Source organism: Polistes fuscatus, unplaced genomic scaffold (genome assembly GCF_010416935.1).
Source record: "Polistes fuscatus isolate 324 unplaced genomic scaffold, CU_Pfus_HIC Scaffold10, whole genome shotgun sequence".
Lineage (NCBI taxonomy): Eukaryota > Metazoa > Arthropoda > Insecta > Hymenoptera > Vespidae > Polistes > Polistes fuscatus.
Window position 1 is genome coordinate 6,493,008 of NW_025112998.1, and position 20,704 is coordinate 6,513,711.

At 30.1% G+C, this 20,704-nt stretch overlaps 4 protein-coding genes and 2 long non-coding RNA genes across 14 annotated transcripts in view; 3 read left to right on the forward strand and 3 right to left on the reverse strand.

Moving 5' to 3' along the window:
* LOC122525531 (serine/threonine-protein kinase tousled-like 2) overlaps nucleotides 1-5,540 on the reverse strand; it is a 49,119-nt gene extending 43,579 nt beyond the window's left edge. For 3 of the 8 annotated variants that reach the window (XM_043648503.1, XM_043648468.1, XM_043648389.1), the window contains exons 1-2: nucleotides 1,254-2,084; nucleotides 381-691 (exon numbers count right to left, since the gene is read on the reverse strand). Coding sequence is in view for 7 of the 8 variants with exons in the window: in XM_043648468.1 (XP_043504403.1) it covers nucleotides 381-411 (31 nt within the window). In the remaining variant the exon portion in view is untranslated. Of the gene's footprint in view, nucleotides 1-380; nucleotides 692-1,253; nucleotides 2,085-2,751; nucleotides 3,378-5,522 lie in introns of those variants that run through there. The other 5 variants (XM_043648432.1, XM_043648423.1, XM_043648414.1 and 2 more) reach the window with 5 other exon arrangements.
* On the forward strand, nucleotides 2,267-2,535 carry LOC122525632. The gene is made up of 2 exons (XR_006305845.1): nucleotides 2,267-2,356; nucleotides 2,413-2,535. It is a non-coding gene; the product is annotated as an uncharacterized LOC122525632 (long non-coding RNA).
* Nucleotides 3,377-4,803, forward strand: LOC122525639. Its single transcript, XR_006305846.1, has 2 exons — nucleotides 3,377-3,580; nucleotides 4,115-4,803. It is a non-coding gene; the product is annotated as an uncharacterized LOC122525639 (long non-coding RNA).
* Nucleotides 5,541-8,741: 3,201 nt separating the features above from the next.
* Nucleotides 8,742-12,186, reverse strand: LOC122525654 (late secretory pathway protein AVL9 homolog). Its single transcript, XM_043648579.1, has 9 exons — nucleotides 11,938-12,186; nucleotides 11,488-11,685; nucleotides 11,187-11,415; nucleotides 10,918-11,107; nucleotides 10,327-10,849; nucleotides 10,092-10,226; nucleotides 9,515-9,903; nucleotides 9,355-9,443; nucleotides 8,742-9,270 (listed from the first exon to the last, which is right to left on the reverse strand). The coding sequence occupies exons 1-9, from the start codon at nucleotides 12,013-12,015 to the stop codon at nucleotides 9,062-9,064; spliced, it is 2,040 nt and encodes a 679-aa protein (XP_043504514.1). The 5' UTR covers nucleotides 12,016-12,186; the 3' UTR covers nucleotides 8,742-9,061.
* A 734-nt stretch (nucleotides 12,187-12,920) lies between these two features.
* LOC122525662 (SUZ domain-containing protein 1-like) lies at nucleotides 12,921-14,679 on the reverse strand. Of its 2 annotated transcripts, XM_043648590.1 has the most exons (5): nucleotides 14,403-14,679; nucleotides 14,031-14,078; nucleotides 13,851-13,921; nucleotides 13,572-13,770; nucleotides 12,921-13,501 (listed from the first exon to the last, which is right to left on the reverse strand). In XM_043648590.1, exons 1-5 carry the CDS (start codon nucleotides 14,454-14,456, stop codon nucleotides 13,307-13,309), a joined length of 567 nt encoding a protein of 188 aa, XP_043504525.1. In that variant the 5' UTR covers nucleotides 14,457-14,679; the 3' UTR covers nucleotides 12,921-13,306. The 2 variants fall into 2 exon arrangements, with proteins under 2 accessions (XP_043504525.1, XP_043504531.1); XM_043648596.1 differs by lacking the exon at nucleotides 14,031-14,078 and having other exon boundaries at nucleotides 14,403-14,674.
* Nucleotides 14,680-15,280: 601 nt separating this feature from the next.
* On the forward strand, nucleotides 15,281-20,701 carry LOC122526062 (VPS35 endosomal protein-sorting factor-like). Its single transcript, XM_043649206.1, has 19 exons — nucleotides 15,281-15,727; nucleotides 15,817-15,904; nucleotides 15,970-16,182; nucleotides 16,248-16,410; nucleotides 16,487-16,695; nucleotides 16,775-16,905; nucleotides 16,983-17,159; nucleotides 17,239-17,583; nucleotides 17,706-17,806; nucleotides 17,916-18,097; nucleotides 18,172-18,315; nucleotides 18,396-18,559; nucleotides 18,634-18,796; nucleotides 18,869-19,061; nucleotides 19,140-19,279; nucleotides 19,379-19,540; nucleotides 19,631-19,897; nucleotides 19,990-20,156; nucleotides 20,412-20,701. The coding sequence occupies exons 1-18, from the start codon at nucleotides 15,714-15,716 to the stop codon at nucleotides 20,074-20,076; spliced, it is 2,943 nt and encodes a 980-aa protein (XP_043505141.1). The 5' UTR covers nucleotides 15,281-15,713; the 3' UTR covers nucleotides 20,077-20,156; nucleotides 20,412-20,701.
* Nucleotides 20,702-20,704: the final 3 nt, after the last annotated feature.

The following is a 20,704-nucleotide window of genomic DNA, read 5'->3' on the forward strand; positions in this document are numbered from 1 at the left end:
CTAATCTATCTTAGATATTGCGCAAAGAAATATAGATTTATGTGTCTTATTATTTTCAATGAAGCAGAAAAAGATGTCAACTTTGTTACGGCAAATAATATTACAAAAGTAATGCTGATTTAAATAGAAGTTTTATACAAGTATATTGTGCTAAGAGCGATGAAATAAATCAGACTTTACTTTGATATCTTTAGAGTAACTTTTGATGTTTAAGATATACGTAAACAATAAAATTTCCTTTCATCGAGGCTCATCATAAAGAAGGAGAAAGAAAAGAAATAAAATAAAAACAATTAGGCAAAAAGAAAGATAAATTTAGGAAAAGATTCTCTTAACAACTAAAGATTTTCATGCATGCAAAATTACAAAGTGAGACTCACCACCACCAGAGTTCCAACAATTTTCAGTCATCCCTGTTTATCCATCTGTAAAGTCGACACTGCATTATTACACTGATATCCATCTTGTTCGAGTAAGTCACAACACACAGTTGTCTTTGGTATAAAATTATAACACTTTAAATACACTTGTTCACGAGCTTCTTAGAACAAACCAATGAGTTCTTGGCTTATCGAAACTGATTACATAGTTACATCTTTGCACCTTTTCCATTATGCATATTGATATTCTTATCGATGAATGATCAAATTGATTCGATTAGTAACTTAGGAAGAAATCAAATTAACAATTTCTAAAAGTACATAAAGATCATCGAAACCTTAGAATTATGTTTCAGTATGAACAAAAATAATGCGTACACTACAATTTACAAACTTAAACATTTACAACCGATCAATCAAAATAATTAAAAAGTATTAGTATCGAACAAAAATAGATACATAAAAAAGAAAATACAAATAGCATTGGAAAAATTCAAAGATCAGAACTGGAAACAGAAACAGCAATGAATAGGATGTTTCATTTAGAAAAGGTTATGGTGTCTCAAAAGTGAAACAAATCCAAATCTGATTTAATTACAATTGTTTGACTGAGCAAAAATTGAAAACGGGTTAATGAAAATTGTATGATGTCGTCGTTTTTCGTTCGATGACAAGATGACGATGACGATGACGATGACGATGATAAAGAGAATAAAAAATTACAATAGAAACGCGCTGGTGATGACGAGGACAATGACAACGAGAATGAGGACGAAAACGAAAAGGGAAAAGGGAAAAGGAAAAACTGTCGACGACGACAAAGTAGAAGGAGTGGTCGGTCACAAAAGATGTCGAATTTACAACGACCTGTACCTGTTGTAAATGTAACCGTGAAACCTCGCCGTTTTCTCGCTCCTTTACAAATACAAGTCCAAAATTCGTTGTCAAATATAAACGGATAAGAAAGAGAAAGAGAGAGAGAGAGGTTATGGAAGAATTTGATTGGCCTCTTTTTTTCTCTTTCCTTTTTTTCTTCTCTTCTTTCTTCTCTTCTTTTTAACCAAAATGTTTTCACTGGACAATTTCGAGGTTATGTCCGCAGGTAAAAATTACTCACGGATAGTCAAACTTTTCTGAATCATTACAACAATTGTCCGTTCAATGGGGCGCACTTTACCGAGGATTTTTTGTAGAAAATCAATGCGATCGAAGGGAGAGACTGATTATTAATTGATCCGTCGAATCTGTTATATGATTTTTGACGATTGTAGAAATAAACTCTCATGATAGGCGTAAATATGTACAGGGTAATAGAACGTGGAGGGTGGAGAGGGAAGAATTTCGATGTTTTTTCTCTCCTTCTCTTTTCTTTGTCCCTCTCTCTCTCTCCTCTTCTTCTTCTTCGCTCGATTCCTGGCTTCCTCCTCTTGCCCCCTCCGACTCCCACGCCGACCGACTGTTTCTCCTCCTTTCTATTTTTCTCTCCCACTTCCGACGTTTTTTTTTTAATTCGTTCAACACTAAGAAAGTTAAATAGTCTTCTTCTTCTACTTGATAAATGGTCGTACTTGAAATAAGCACGATATTTTCTTTTAATGCACGTCACAACGCATAATGGTTACTTCTTCACCTTTTCTTTCCTTCCTATGGTCTTTCTTATTCTTTTTTCTCCCTGTCTCTCTCTCTCTCTCTCTCGCTTTCTACCCGTTCGTTTCTCTTTCACGGCATAGTGCACTCCGCTTATCGGAAGAAAGGGGAAAAAGTCATCTGGAAGATGGCCGCCAGCCGCCCGTCACCGATTTATCCCTTTCTCGCATGGCCACTCGAATGCGCGAGCGAAGAAACGACGAGCCAACAAATAGCCAAGTTAAAGAACAAGTAGAAAAAACGAACGAATCAACGTACGAACCAACGACGGAACTGTCGAATGAATTTACGTGAACGTATTTACTATTCTTACGTACGTAGGAATAAAGGTATGGAATAAAAGAAAAGTTGTCGTATGTTGTGTAGTACGTAAACGACGCCGTAGCTCCCGTACGCGCTGTGTACCGGCTGATTACTATGGAGCCGACGATGGGCGAAGGTAAAAGGACGAGAACGTCGAAAGCCGAACATGTATCTGTGTATCTTTACGTGTGAACGCCATACCGAATGAGAGGGGAGACTGACAGAGAAGGAAACACACACAACCACAAACGAAAAAATCACCAGCGCACTCTCTATCCAACCTACTACGTATCGTAAAAACGACCTACTGTATTTTACTATTGTTATTATTACTACTATTACTACTCTAATACTACAATTTACTACTACTATCTATTATTAATACTAATGTTATCACTAATACTGTTAGACTTTTATTTACAAAATGTCCAGCCGCAGATATTAACCGACGAAGGCTCTTTTTCCTCCTTTCGACTAATTTCGAGTTCACGCGATAACGACAACATTCGACCAACTTAGCACAACACGCCGGCTTTAAATCAAGGCGATTTTCTTTTGCACTCGCGCATGCATTCGCCGTGCAAAAGATCAGTGATGTCGCTTTACTCGTTGCAGACAGACTCTCTTTCTTTCTCTTTCTTTTCCTTCTTTTTTGCATTACCCCTCTCGTGGTCTCTCTCGTTTCTCCCACTACCTTCTTCCTTCTTTCTCGCTCGCTTGCTTGCTTCCTATCTTTTTAACAGCTTCGGCTATTATCGGTAAGCTACGATATGTTTATTCGGCGCGTCGGCTGATCAACCAGTCGCACTACTCGCGCAGAAATCATTTCCTTTCTCTGACAGCTTTATCCTAAATTCACGACATGCTAATTGAATAAATGTTTAATCTTCTTTATCATCATCGTCATCTTCTTTTCATTTTTTAATTACATAATTATTTCATTTATAAATTCGAATATATTCTAATAAAATGTGTCACATTATTAATTGATCGAATTAGCTTATCAAATAAAATGATTATTTATAATGTTTAATCGCGTATATTAAATCGCGCGCCCGCGTAATATGAAATTAGATCGTATATTCATGCCGTGAAGCGTGTCGCCATTATATACCCGGCGTGAAACGATACCGATTTTATTCGATAGGTCGAATGATCGACGCTCGCCATCACGTGACGCTACGATCGAACGGGATTGGTAAGATTCGACTTGAGCAGGTTATGCGTGCGCACTTTTCATAATCCTAAGCGTAAGTATATATATATATATATATACATATACATATGTAAGTCGAGTGCATCGTGCTTCGATTACGCGAAAAACGCAACCTTACGGTCTCGCGTATTTAAGAGAGAGATCGGCCTTGAATGTTATCGTTGAATCGACCTGTATCGTTCCTGCCTTGTCATTTCTCGATACGCGAATGCGTCAACTTGTACGGAAGAGTTTGATTTTTAAACATTTGCTGATATTTATCATCAATTAAAGAGAGTAAAATACTATATATACATACGTATACATAATATTTATAGCATTTAATAATAACAATTAATACTGTAATAAATACTGACAACAATATCTAGTCTAATTATTATTATTGTTATTTCGAAGTTACAAAAGAATGACATGGTCGATATTAGAGAAATCAATATTGATATTTTTTCTCGATAATTAAATAGGTTGCTTAGTAAGTAATTTCGTTTTTTCACACAAAAATTGATACCTAACCTAATGTGTTAATTTAACGTCATTTATCAAAATTACTTTTCCAAATTTCCTTCAGGTAATATCGATTTGAAAAATGCACCGCGTCTTGGTCATTCAGTTGAAGCAGATGACGGCAAAATAAAAGCAATGATGGATGGTAACCGTCGTATAACAACGCGAGAAATAACCGAGAAGTTGAATTTATTAAATTTGACCTGTTCACGACCATTTAAAAAGCTTCAAATTTTAAATAAGAAGAAATGGTCATTTAATAATCATTAAAATAACGTAATTACTTTTCGTAATACATTTCTAATCATTACGAAATTGTTTTTTTATTATTAGATTACACTTATTACGAAATATTTTTTCCAAATATCAAGAAAAGAAAAAATATTATATTTCAATTAATATGCATATGCATTAAACATATATGCATTACGCTTGGGAAAATCGAAAGTGTAGAGAAGCGTGTCACTTTATACTAATAACAGTGTAAACTAGTTTTACGTGCCAAAACAATGTATTCCAATATATTCATCGAATTCATGTTTTTTGATTGTATAATACATGAGGGAATTTAGATCGTATACGCATAAATAATAATAAGAGGAAGAAGGAAAAAAAAAAGAATAAAAAGAAGGAGAAAAAATGTAGAATAAGATAATTAACCGAGGTTGCGAAATAAAAGTGCATTTAAAAGCGCAAGTTCGAATTGGTTTTCTTGAAAAGAGCGGTAGAATAGGAGGAGGAGAAGAAGAAGGATTGGAGGAGGAGGAGGAGGAGGTTGAAGAGGGAGGGAAGAAAGAGGGATTACGTTAGTCGTAGTTATCGACCAGCCCATAACGACCTTGAAACCGAACGACTTTTATATGCGCCAATGCGATTCTCACGAAATGAAAAGCATCTTGTTTGATGTAGAAGATATGTAAGATTCGTATAAATTTCCAACTGTCCGCAAAATGTTATTGTACGAGAAAGATTACAAATTTTAGAAATTCAAAAACACCGTTACATCCAAGAACTATGCTCACCATTTAATTATCTTGATCGTTGTTTGCTTTTTTATTTTTTTTTTTGGTTTCATACGATAAGAGAATTCGTGTGGTATGTTGAAACAAATTTAATCGTGTACGTGTAGGTTCATAGTAAGGCAAACATGATCCTATCACAATGGTCGTCATGTAAAATTTGTACACGAATCGTAATATTTTTTCTTCTCTTTGTATAGAATTATATTTGTTTTTAGATAATGAATATTGTTTATAATTTAAAGGGTTTAGATTAAAATCGATTATCTTGTAAAAATATTAAGACGAAAGATAAATGATTTTCGAGTATAAATTCGTTCGAATAGGATACGGTAAAGGATAAATGTTAAAAGCATGAGCTGCGTGTAAGAATGATGAATGCGATTAAAATTGGTAACGTAACCTATTTAACGCGATAAACTATAATATAAGATGATATCGTATTATCCATACCTTTCGATGTCAAGCCGATAGTATTATTAGAGTTGATTTTAACACTGTACGACGAATATATCATAGTTTATAATAATAATAGTAATACGCACGTAACGGTCGCACGACTGTTATAACGCGGATTTGTAAAACAATACTCAGCTTTTATTTATCCGAACTTATACGATGTGACGTCATGTTGCCTGTCGTAGAGACGATCATATTTTTTTTTTTTTAAAGTACTCTTCCATAATCGTATTTTGACATATTTTTTAAACGCGGGAAATGCGACCGTATTTGTTTTTATTTTTAATTGATTTTTCTTTTGCCCTCGATATAATATTTTTATTTGTTTAAAAATTTTACTTGCGATCAAAGTTTACAGAGAATTTATATAATTATTACTTAATTTACGAATAGAAAATACGATTTTCTTTTTTTAAGTTCAACTTTTTTTTCTTATCTCATATTTGTTATCACGACGGCTAATTTATCTTCATTTGAATTCATTGACTCATTCATGTATGTACACATGCATTCAGATTTTATTGAAATCTGTAGTTTGTAATTTATAAAAATGTAAAATTCTTTCGTAAGAGTATATAAATTAGAAGTAATGTTAAAATATTGTTTTTTTTACGTTTACAGAAAATATTATAAACATTGAAAAACAAGGAATAGATAGTTTTAATTTGCGTCATTAACTGCATAACTGTTATATTATTGACAATACACTTTCTAAGACTAAATATGATATTAACTAATAATTTTCATATTATTATTATTATTCTAAAATTATTAAATCAATGGCATTTTATAATAAATATGTCAATACACAATGTTATCAAAAATTGTAATACCTATACGTTTCTTTTTTTTTTTTAATATAACTATTCTTATTTAATTAAAAACATATTAAAGATAATGTTTCTTTTTTTTTTTGCTATTGAATCTGAAATAAAATAATTTTTATTTATGTATAAATAAAATAAAATATTCCAAGTATATTATTGCGCTACAATAAATATTCAACAATTCGTTTGACTGATACATCAACGTAAAAAATGATATTGATCGGATAATTATTTATACAATACCACAAGTGTGTTGATATTTATTTAAATTTTTTTTAAAGAGAAAAAAAAAGTAGTTACAATTATTTGTGATAAAGAAATAAAGTAACTACTAGAATATTCATACTGAGCAATTGTTTTTTTTATGTTTCAATAATCGTATACAATTTTTTATTTAAACGGAGATTAAAAGATCGATAATAATTATTTATATACGTGTTTTTGTGTGTGTGTCATCGTCTTACTTGTTACAAACAAGTATATGTATATATATATATAGCACTATTTATGAGAATTCTTTTTTACATTTTGCAGCGTATAAACAACTGCTTTACATTTAACACGTTGATTGTCGCTACGTAGATCAAGGGTGTTTTACCTAGAGATTAAAATTCGCATCAATGATTTATGCACTATATATTAATCCTTTGCACTTCAGAGGTAGACTCTCGGTCACTGAATATTTTCTTGCGGCAACTCGAGCGGCGACTCTCGATCACCACTTGGTTTTGACGCGATACGTGATCAGCGATGTTCATTTTCGTTTGATTTCTTTGAAACTGGAAATGTTGTACAATGTACAACCGTCCTGTATCAACAAGAATATTATTGTATCTTTACACAATATCGTTGGAATAAATTCCAGGTGCTCAGGAACATCATATGTTTCAAAACAGACATTCATATTTTTTTAGACAAGAAAATGCAACTTGGCAATTGCTTTAAAAAATATCATACTAAACAAAAGTAAAGAGACTAATATTTACGAAATTTTCTTCTTAGAAATGTAAAAAATAGATAAAATGTTAAAATATAAAAGTTTTATATATTAATTTGTACGTGTGATATTTCTAAGTTAGAAGTAAACAATTCATCATACATGTCGCAAAATATCTCGAGTTGCTGGTTTATCCGAGCGAAAACGGCCTCAAGTGCAAAGGGTTATTAATTTCTGGTTTTTGAATTAGCTGGACTTACAGCTTGTTATTGTCCGAACACAAGAAAATAGCGATAAACTGAAGGGATATACTTAAAACATGCGTCGAGTGCTTATCTGAAATACCGTTTTCTTTTTTTTCTTCTTCTTTTAAACTCCCACACAGTATCAACAATCATATAAAGCTTTTGATCATAAAATCCCTCATAAACATTCGCACGTTTCAACATTTCAACGAAAATCCAACATTTGTCGTCTGTTCGATTAATAATTTAAAAAAAAATAATATTATTTTACTTATAAACGTACTCATTTGTTAAGATCATGTTACAAGGAAAATTGTTGCAAATTACTTGAAAATATGTATTCAAATTGAAAGAATAAAAACATCAGCCGATTACGTGGTGTTTCCTTTCCCCCCGTATGCAAACATAATTGCAATCCAGGATTTGAGTTACGTGGCGATCAACGTGTAAATGTTTTCTCTATATAAAGATCATAGTATACACGTAAACTACATTTATATTCGATTAACATTAATTTAAAAATAAATAAATTAAAAAATACTTATAAGGATCACAATGGTTTTACGTTATTTAAATATAAATGTAAATTTTAAAATAATCTATACACATATATATATATCTCTCTTACAACTCAACATATTTACTTAAAATAAACATCACAATTATTTAGTATTTTCGATTGAAAGTATAAAGGAAAAATAAAATGATTTTTTTGTCTTTTCTTCTTTGTTTGTTTGTTTTGACAAAATAAAATGAAAAACGATATATTGTAAAATAGTAATATATAAAAAGAAACAAAATATTTCAATCGACAGATTAATATTACATCTTGTAAATGAATATTTTTCGAACGAATATATCTAAAAACTCGTCTCTCACGTTTTATATACAAAATATAACGATACAGGTACTTTTCAAGTGAGATTTATATATAAATCAAAAAAGATGTATTTAACAATGAGTCTAAGCATTTTATATTTACTTTCTATGTTTGAAGAAGTTAGATTTATATCATACATAAACAAATGTACATAATAAGGTTCATGGTTTGTTTTTTTCTTTACTGCGAGCTAATATTACGAAAAAAAAACATGTATCTACGGTGTGAGTTATACATGCTATCGGAAAAAGTTTATGATCAGAAATACGTCTACACTTTTATATACTAAAGCATTTTCTTATCTTTTTTTTCTTTTTTTTTTTATAAACATTACGTCCGTTGTTACTAAAAATGTTATGATTCGAATATATGTTCTGTACACGAATAATGATTTTTTGAGCATGTATGTATATATGCATGTATGTACGTATATTCGTTGAATTAATTTTTTATGTATGACCGAGGAAAAAAAACTATTTCTGTGATAATATAATCAAAATTTGATACCTATCACAGTACTTACTGAATTTTCCAGATTCCTCGAAGAAATAGTCTGTCGTCATTCTTCAAATGCTTCTGCTCTTATAAATCAGATTTAAAAAATTGTTATTTTTAACCATAAAGTAATCTTAGAGTTTCTTCTATCAATCTACGGTCGTTACTACGTCTGTATTATTAGCTTGAATAGTTAAGTCTTCATTGTCAGTTGGCGTTTTTTCGATAGTATTTGAAAGGGTGGTCTGATGAATATTCGAAGCTTGATTATCAGTCTTCATTTCATCTATTGTTTGTGCTGTCGTTAACGTACTCCACCAGTTAGAAAAAGCTCCCTTAGCTTGCGAAATTGCACCACCTTGCATAAACAAAAATATTGAATATTTTATTTAAATAATATTGTTGGTTAGAATTTCCGATAAAAGTTAAGAACTTATCTTACCTACTGCTTTTCCAGTCGTCGCGACCGCTCTTCCCGTTGAAAGCATTGCTTGATTGAGTTTCCTACCACTTTCAGTATTTTGCATAGTACTATAATGAAAGAGTAACATATAAATTATTAATATCAAATTAATGAACAGTGCATTATTTGATTAACTTACTGCGAAAAACGTAATTTCATATCTTGAACGGATAATTGACCAGCGAAAGGATGACCAGGTTCAATATTATTGATTTCCGGTTTATTCAAGCTACTCCACATTTTGTAATTATTTGTCATACGCCAAGCAGCCATGAACGTAGAATTAAAGTGATCTGACTGTCGCGTATCTTGCTGCATCGAAGTACGCAGCATACTTAAAAGATACACTCGAAATTGGGTTCTAATCCACTCATCTCCACCTTCCCATCCAACTCCATCCAAGAAAATATCTTTCCGGGGTTCTGAGACATGTCTAACTATGTAATCTGCAAATCTTAGATCCTCAGTAGTGAGATGTAATTGTCTTCTCAATTCTGGATCAGTAGCTTCTATTCTTGTGTTTTCGACCTTCCATAAATAATACAAAATAAAATCGCACGTGTTTTTGGATTTATCACTGAATTATGACATTGAACTAAAATATGTACAGTATTATATATTTCGTAAGAAATACTAAGCGCGTTTAATACCTTCTTACCTAAAGTCCAATAATAATATCGAACGGTTAATTAAACAAATGATTTTTCTCGACTCACCTCGATTAAAACATCGATCAATTGTTTTTTTTGTTTAAACAAAACGTTCGTCGCTCCAACTACGTATCCTCTAACATTAATATCTCCTAAGAGATCTAAATATGGTAAAGATAAATATGGTAGACAAAGGTATCCCTTGAAAATAAAAAATGAATTTCATTAAAAGTTATTCTGCAATGAAACAAACTATATGCCGATTTTAATTGACTTTTTAAACACAAATTGTTATCTGTACCTTTGTAAATAAACTCAATGGCATTCCACATTGTTCTGGATTTATATGCGCAATTTGAGTTATATTGTTGGTCAATCTTGCATCAGACAATGCATCATTACTCGTATCGCGTGGCAAACTATTATCGGCATCACCCATGCCTAAAGTAATTGTATTAACACTATGAACTCTGTGTACATTGTCATTTCCTTTTGGCGAGTACTTAGAATTATTTTCTTCATAACTTTCATTACACTCTTGTGCAGATTCTACTACATCGATAATTTTGTCATTTAAATTTTCGTTATTATTTTTTTGTATAGTCATGTTACCAAACGTGTCAAGACATTTTCCTTCCATAGTTTCAATAGTTTTATTATCATTTATGCACAAGGAATTTCTATTAGAGTTATCGTTAATATGAGTAAGATCTGCTGATATGTTCTCCTTTATAATATTTGTGGTAGTTAAATTAGAATCTATACTATTTAATGCAATTTCTTCATCATCAAAAGTTGGTATGGGAGACATAGGTCTGGATGGTCTATTAGAACAAAAAATTGTAATAGAAGTACAAATTGTATATCAAGTATATGAATTCATTTAAAATACCTGACACAAGCTGCTTGTTGAAGACCATGTTCGATCATGCCGGGATATAATGAAAGTAAAGTTAATATTGTGGCACATAATGGCTGTACAGGTGATTGATAAAAGACTACTCTTTTTTCCAGTAAAAGTAATTTAAATAAAAGTAGTACTTTATGGCGAAATTGTAATATAAAATCTCTGGCGGATAGACCTACAAGTAATATTGTCATTTAAATATATAAATGTGTACAATTTAGTTAATACGAAAATACATTTCAATAGATAGTTACCAACAAATACTTGTGGCGGTATTTGACTTTCGCCACTCATACATGAATTAAGATGACGATAAGTGTCTTCTAACAACGATACTTTACTAAAATCTCCTTCCTCGAAATATGCATGTGTTATCAATGCCATCTTCACTTGAATATGACCATAAAGTGGCAAAGTACTTAACACGCAAACAGACTTTTGTACTGTTCCTCTAGTTATATCTGAAGTTCGATTCTTTAATTTCTGTGAACATATTTATTTATATTCTATACATAGTTCTCATATTAGAGATACAGATCTTTGGATTATAATTACCTCTACAGGAATTTGTCTAAAACAAGAGATACCATAAATGGTACGTTTAGGGTCATTGAGACTAGGCAAGTGAAAATAAACAGTATCTTCATCATAATTATGAGATCCATCAGGTAATGCTAAAGTTGGTAAGTACTTCCAACCGAGTGGACACTCATTTGGTGCACCTGGTACCAACGGTGGAAAAGAATATTCGACCTATGCGTTTAAAAAATATTAAAACACAGGTCAATAAACAATGTATGTGTGTATATAATTTACATAAATTTTAATTTATAATTTTCAAACCGGACACAACATTAACTTTGCCACTGCAATTATCGTCAAAATAACATAATTTATATTAACGAGGAATAATCTTAAAAATGAATAGGTTGGGAATTATCAATAAGGTTTTTTAAAACCTCATCAAATAAAGGTTATTAATTTTGACAGAAGAGATCCGCTTACTTGACATCCTTTTTTGTGATGAAATCCAACGACTATGACATGAAGGATTGGTCCAGCTGATTCAGCCATATTTTTCATATAATTTCAGACGAATCGAAATCTTTTGAATTTATATTGTAGAAATATTTATCGTTGCAACGAATTTCTATGTTTCATTTCAAAATTGTTAAAACACCCTTTCGTACGACGGGTGACCGAGGAACCGATAGCAGACGCACGATTTGACATGCGCCATGATATACTATATAATATGTCTAGCGTGATTTCTATACACTCAAATGTTGCCAACATTGTAAATTTAAACTTATCTAAATTATTGTATGTTTTGTATGTACACGTTTTCATCATACAATTTATAGCGCCATCAATTCTACCAAACAACAAGAATCCTTGTATTATTCCCAGCATTAATTAAATGAACATAGTTTTTTGTTATTACACATATGAAAATGTCGCAGATAATATTATTGAGGAACAATAAATGATGATCGATTAGTTCTTATTTGCAAATCGAATTTTTAAACAATTGCATCCCACGTTATTTCATATATTCATATATTATATATATTCAGTATACTTATGAATTACTTACAAATATTATTAGGGAGGGTAATAGTATAGAAATTCGATGCTGAACAATTGTCATTGAATTATTTTATATATAAACATTTTACGATTACAATTCGATACTTATATAAACAATATTGAAGATAATATTACTTCGTCGTTAACATAAGAATATTTATTGTACACCTACGTACTGCTATCTACAGAAATAACTACGAAAATAACATGTAGGTAACTCTGTTATTGTTAGAGGTCAATTATGATATTTAAGAATTATTACAAGGCTTGAGAGTAAAATATAATTTGATAGCATGTTAAACTTCCTTTTAAAATCTTTTCTTTTTTTATTTCCGTCTAGCATATATGTCAGAATTATTCGTTTAATTTCAATTTTTATAATCTCTCTCTTGTTTTTATTTTTGGGGTCTTTTCGAAAACTTTTCTTTGAATCCCGTTTCTTTTTTTCTTATTTCTTTCCAAATAGGATTCCTTAAAATATAGCAAACATTAACAAATCATAATATTAATTTTCGGCAATGAATATTATCACTGTTACAGTTACGCGTCTTCACCGATAGAATATAATCTTGGGGATCGACGTGCGCGATCTCTATGTAATGACCTGCAGGGCACAGCTCTCGATGTGTTACGCTTAAGACCAATAGAGTTAAATTCTTGAAGTTGGTCAGGAACACAAAGCTGTTCTCTGCTGTCGGCCTCATAGCCGCCTCTCTTTCCCATGCCAAGAAGAAGGAAGGAGAGTAAAAAGATAGGTGATAAGGGTTGATCCCTGGAAGACATGCTACCTGCGTACATTAAATCCCTGAGTTCCATCTGGACCGATAGGCATACGAGTGACATTATTAGGAAGAGAACTACTTCCTCCCGGTATCGAAAACTTTGGTTGAATTTTATTTATTTCTTGAATTAATTTTTCTTCTGGACTTTTTTCTTCTCCTAATATTCTTCTTCTCGCCTCTGCATACTCTTGTTCTCTCTAATTTGTTAAATTATATTTGGATTAATCTTCTCTATGAGTGGATGTATATTTTTATTTTTATACATACCTGTTTCAGTGATTTTATTGGTTGTTTCGGTTTCTCTTCATTTAACATAGGACCATCTCCGCTACCTTGAGAATCTCTTGTCGGTCTTTTCAATATTTTAACTGTAGGCTTTGGCGGTACATACTGAGATCTCACTCCATCTTCGCCCAAAATGATCATTCTTGTACTATTGGTATTATCATTGGTAGTAGTCTTGAAACTGAAATAACGTAACGTAACGTGTATATTTGTGTATGAAATATATAAATACATCTATTAAAAATTATTTATCAATCATACTTAGGAGCTTCTATTTCTTCTAATGCTTCTACAGTATCCAGTTGAAGAACATCCAATTTCTTTTCAAGAACCTACAATATTATATAATCATATTCATATTTACAAATATAATATTATTATCATATCAACAAACATCCATGTTTCATAAGATATAAAATATACATGTGCATAAATACTTAACATATGTTTATTCGTTAACATTTGATTCGTAGTACCGTAGCAATAAAACTGGCAAGAAATGTGAAAGTATTGATAAAATATTTTTCCAATTTCATTCCATATTTATCAAACATTTGGATAGATCATATTAGAACAATATAAAATATGAAAAACATTGATAAATTTATACAAATATATATAAATTTATTATCGTGAATATAATAAATAATGATAATTAATTAATGATCATAATAAGTGCGCATCACAATGGTTACAGTAACGAGAAATTCTCACTTGAAAGATTTCATGTTCAAAATAGGTTAACATGATTACTTAAACATCTTTAATTAGATAGGAAATATTATTATATAGATATTTTAGTAATAAACCTACCCCTGGATCATCTATATCTTCCCAACTTTCTAAAACATCATCTATCGCTGACATCTCACAAATTTTAAATGTTAATTTTTGACTTTCACAAGTCGAGCCCAAGATATCCGATAGCACGAACAGAGCTCGAACCTTTCAAGGAAGTAGAGGGTGTTGGAAAGTTCGTCTTTTTTTGTTAGTACAAATATTATAGTGGTATTTTATATCAGATTAGCCAACCAAAGATGTTCAATTTTTCCTAGATGAACATTTCTATCCGAAATATTTTCTTATTCAATAGACTATTTTTATCACCAACTATATATTTAAATAATTTGTAATGTATATATATATATATATTGTTTAATGTATGCGTATATATATATATATATTTATGTATGATGTATATAATTCTAATACTAGTCAAATTGAAGTTAGTCAAATTCGAGGAGAGAAAGTAACCGCCATTTGTCGAAATTGCCGAAATTTATTTTTTACTATCATACAAAATAATTACTTTAAATTATTTCTTATTATTTATGAAACGAATTATTATTAATTCTTATTTTTTTAATTGTACAATTAATAAATACATTAAGAAATTTTAATTCTTTTTAAAATTTCGCTTTATAGCTCAAAAATATCTTAAGTTTTCATCTAGAAATTATCCCCACCACCTAAAATCATCGGTTTCAGATTAGAATATTTATTGAATATTAACGATTAGTATTTTTGAACGAAATTGATAACAAATAATTTTCTTTGTCAATACTAATAATATAAATTATTTTCAGAGACAAATGGAAAATGTTTCATTTCATTTACCGACTGTTTTTCCTGATTCCCGCATTTTTTCAATTTCAACTTTCGACAGTAGATGTCACTGCAGTAGCATTTGTATATATGCGTATTTCAGCTGTCATTGTATTTGACTGGTAAAATATAGTAGTTTATTATATTTTTGTGATTAATTTATTGTAAAATAATATGGTATTTGATGTAATTATTCAAAGTTACGAATATAGATAATGATTCATGAAAAAGTTATTTATATGGGCGATAAGATAATTTTATCTTCTACTAATGTCACTCGTTTATCACCAATGAATTTTGTACATTTCCTAATTACTAAACAATTTATATACATTAATGTACTGGACAGAAACAATTATTAATTGTTTCTGTTTCAAATATTGCTATTATTATTATTTAATGTTGTAAAAACATCATTCAAATTTGAATTATAATTAATTTTGCGTGTAACACATTTCAATCAAGATTATTATTCAATTTTTATATCAAAGTAGGATATATAAATGAACAGAGAGCACAATGGAAATAGAATGGTACGTATTTACTAAACATTTATCAAATCTTTTTATTTAATATTACATTTCATTTTTTTATAATTAAATTTGTCATATATTTATTGTAGGGTAGCGAAACCAGTAGATTATGGATCTGTAAAATATGCTCGATTAGAAGAAGTAACTGAGCATCCTCTAAAACCAGTTACAGTTACCGTAAGTTTTTTAAAATTACAAATATTTTATTATATCAACATTTTTATGACATTAATTTGTTGTAGTTAATCAATGGACGTAGTGGAGTCAGAAGAAATGTATTACGAAGTACAAGCACTGGTTCTTCAACGGGAACACCAACACCAACTCATACACCTTTACCAACAAATTTGTCTATGGATCCGTTAATGAGCCATTCTACTTTGGATGGTTCGGATCCACTCACTCAATTTGCACGAGAAGAGTTAGATCCTTTATCTAAAATGGCTGCAGATGAGGTAATTTGTATGATGATTTGTTATAAAAAGAATAGAAAGATTTAATTAATTAATTTTCATTGCAGTGGGATTACTCTTGCGTTACAGCAGTTCCTGGTAAAAAGCCTAGAGATACTACGGATGAATTAGTCGAGCCATGGTTGGCTAGACGCAATGCTATTTTAAGTAAATATACTACATCGGAAAAATTATCGATCGTTACTAGTTTTTTGTCAGGAGGAGAAAAAGGTATACATTTACCATTCATCTTGTAACTTGTATCAGATTTTTTAATATTGCGGTATTTACAATTAAATTATTTTAGTTCTGGTCAAAGTACAACCAAGTGGAACAATGGTTGATAAAGTACGAACAAGATTAGAACAACTGGATGATTTTGAAGAAGGATCAGTTAGACAAATGTTAGATTTGTCGCAGCAGGAGTACACTGCTAGAATTGAACAATTAAATAATGAATTAGTACAAGCATGGCATTCCGATCAAAGGGTTAAAGCATTGAAAATTGCGATTCAAGTACGATTTTCTATTTTTTTAGATATTATTTTAATGAAAATTATACTGGAAGATTAAAATTAAATTTGATTTTTTTCAGTGTGCTAAATTATTAGTGGATACATCTGTAATGGCTTTTTATCCTAGCAAATTTGTGTTGATCACAGATATTTTAGATATTTTTGGTAAACTTGTTTATGAAAGATTGAAAGTCAAAGCTGAATATTTCAAGTTAGTTTTACCATTTATTACATTTTTGTTAGAATTAAATTCAGTTTATCATGTATTTTTTAATTATAATTTTATAGACCAGGAAGTAAAGTACCTACAAGCCTGCCCGATAATTTTACGCCAAGTATGGTTCCGGAAAATGCAAAGGAAACGTGTCGTAACTGGTTTTATAAAATAGCATCAATAAGAGAATTAGTTCCAAGACTTTACGTAGAAATGGCAATAATAAAATCTTATAGTTTTTTAACAACGAGGTAAAATGATTTACTAATATTTATCATAGTAATCATTTTAAATAATATGATATTAAAATCAGCTATATTTTGCTTTCAGTGAATTTCATACAGCTCTGTTACGCATAACTCGAATGATAAGAGGAATTGGGAATCCCTTGATAGCTGTTTACGCTAGATGTTATTTGTGCAGAGTTGGACTTGCATTAAACAAAACTTCAGATTTCGAATTCGCAAAAGAAAATCTTTACGATTTTCTTTTTACATATCATCAATTGTTTGGACAATCAGTAAAGCTCGAGTTAGCTAAACAAAATATGACTTTGCATTCATATTTAAATCTTTATCTACCTGCATTAGATTGGATTTTACAAGTCCTGGTAGCAACAGCTTCGGATAGCCTTTTAGAGGAAGTTCTTTCTCGATGCAAACAACAGACTAAAAGGTATTTAATTTATTTTATTATTTTAACCCTTTGATTGCTAACAACTCGTATGGAAGTTAACGTTACTACATTATTTTAATTCTATTTAATAATTTGTTTCTATTGTTTCTGGTTTGTTTTAGTTCTTTATTGCTAAACTCTGTGTTGACAGCATTCAAACCAGTATACATTGCTGTGCGCGCTATGGATTTTGTTAATTTAATAGCAGAAAGTGAAGATGATGGTAATGAGCGAGATAAATTAACACCATTTCAAGTAATGTAAATAGACTATTATTTTTTAATTAAATAGATATTGTATTAATCTTTTTTTTTTATTTCTTTATCTCATAGGATACCCACAGCATTTATTATACAGAAGTTTAGGTGAGTGTCTCGTAAAAGAATCTCCACCGAAAGAGGACTGCCAAGCTGTACTCCAAATAATATGGAAATATATCAGCGAACTCAAAGATCCTACCAAATTTATGCACTGCATTGAAATTTGGATACAATTCACGGTTCTGCACTTTTCTGTATGTCATACAATTTTTTGTTAAAAATGTAGAATTAAAAAAATATATGATATAACTTATATTATATATTCAAGGTGAACGAATTGAATATGTTTCTTGGACAAATAATCGATCGTCTTAGTCCAAATAGAACCTTCGAGCACTATTATCCGCAATTGCAAACGGTTGTAGAAAAGATAGTTACTTATACGCAGGATTTTGAATCTTTACTGGCTATGGTAAATAAAATATTTTGTTGTATACATTTGTATACATTGTATACATCAAAATTCACAATAAAATTTATATTTCATTTTAGGATAACTTCCTGCCATTGATAGATTTGTTCCACAAAGAAAGTATTAAAGTCGAGGTTTGTAAAACTATCATAGAAGGCTTAAGCAATCAGAACAGTCCTATTACAGATCCAATTATTATAAATGCTCTGATGTTTATCGCTAGAATAATGCACGATTCTGTTAGGTGTGTATTATTTGTTATAAACAACGTACCATTCGTTATTTATATTTCTTATGTGTATTAATTAATGATTGCAGTGCTTTAACCGTCGAAGATGAAAAACGTCAAATAGGGCAATTGATTTGTGGTTTAGTGCAACGAGTTGATTATGGTCGGGATTTCGAAAAGCAGCTTAACTTTTATGTTGAAGCTAGAGCAGCTTTTCCTAACTTGGATACTGTTCATATACAACTCATACAGGTAAACAAAATATTTAATAATTTGTATTTAAAATAATTAAAGTATATTTATAATAATTCTTTATATTTTTAGTGTGTTAATAGATTAGCTGTGGATACGAGGAAAATAATTCGTGGACATCATACTAGAAGGACTTCAGCTTTCGTACGTGCATGTGCAGCGTTTTGTTTCATAACCATTCCGTCGTTAACTTTAGTACATATTCGTTTACAATTATACTTGTTATCAGGACAAGTAGCACTTTTGAACCAATGTTTGGGTCAAGGTAAAATAAAATTTTATTTAAATCCTATTTTATTCGTTTATCAATTTTTAAAATATATATCTTGTTTTTTTTTATTAGCCGATGCTTGTTTCAAAGCAGCGTTAAGCTTGGTTCCGGAGATGCCTAAAACTATAGACATTGATGGAAGACAAAAAAATTCACAACCATATCTATTGTCATATCTATCCAATTTTTTGTCCACGTTATTGGTCGTTCCGGTTAGTATTTATTTATTATTATTATTCGCAGATTTAAAATATGTATATTAGATAAAAGTTAAATTTTTTGATAAAAAGCAAATATTTTAAATACAATAGGATAGTCCAGAACATGGTGTTTTATATTTAATGAGAGGGTTGCTCAATGCTGTTCAACGTTGTTGCGACGAAAGTACTTCAACTAAAGCATATTTATATTTACGTGTACTTGATCTTCTTTCAACTGTGACGCAAGAGAATTATCCCTATCATATAGATAAGGTAATTTTTATATTTTTCCATATACGATCTTTTGTTTTAAACATATTTATACAAAAAGAAAAGAAAACTGCAAGATAGATTATTTTTTAGGTCGATTCCAATGATAAACTTTATGGATCTGATCAAAAGTTTCTGGGAGAAGTCAACAAAATATGTTCTAAAATAATGGAAGAAATACTGAATCATTTGAAATATCTTGGATCCAGTGATCAATTGGATAAACAATCCATTCTCGCGTTAGAACTTTTCAATCGTTTTATTATAAGAGCAGATTTACGTCAACCAGCTTTAGCAAATATTGCTGTCAATCTGTGGAATTTGTCTCAACGGCATGGTTCCGTTGATCCTAAAGTTAAGGTATTTAAATTTTGGATTTTTTCATTTCAAATACTATAGATTTAGATATTGAAACCAATTCATTGGAATCTAATTTTTTTTTTTTTTTTTAGATAAAAACTATAGCATATATGATGCAAAAAACGCATTGCCAGGAATACGAACATTTCGCCGAGATTCTCAAAAAAATGAATAAATAGATACTAATAAAGTAATTTTTTTGATGTAATTGTTATACTTATAGAATATTCAAAGTTCCACGTTGAGAGAAAAATAAAAGGTAAGGGTAGGTTTTTGTTATTTGCTTAACAGAATTTATTGGCAGTCATTTGGAAGACATGTTGCTGTTGCACGATAGATTCCTTTTAGAAAATTTTTTACGTATTTAAATTATAAAGAAAATGCCTAATTTAAATTGAATAATTACTCAAACTAAGTAAGTTAAGAATATATTATTAACTAATTAATATATAAATTAACTGTAAACGATACAGCCAAATAATATTACGATATATATATAAATTTAAAATTACAGGAACAAATGTTTTGTACTATCGTATATTAAAAATTGTTATTAAAATTTGTTGTTTGAACTTGAACGTTTGATAAAAAATACAATTTTCTATCTAAGTTCTATGCAAAATAATAAAACAAATATACAAGCGTAATAAGAATACATTGCACATATAAATGCGAGTAATAAAGAAAGAATAATTATAAGAAAAATATGAATAATAAGATTCAAATGCGTCAAGTCAATGAGAAATTAAAAGGTTAAAATATTAAACGGATTACAAATTAATTGTAATAAACTTTTGACCAATACTG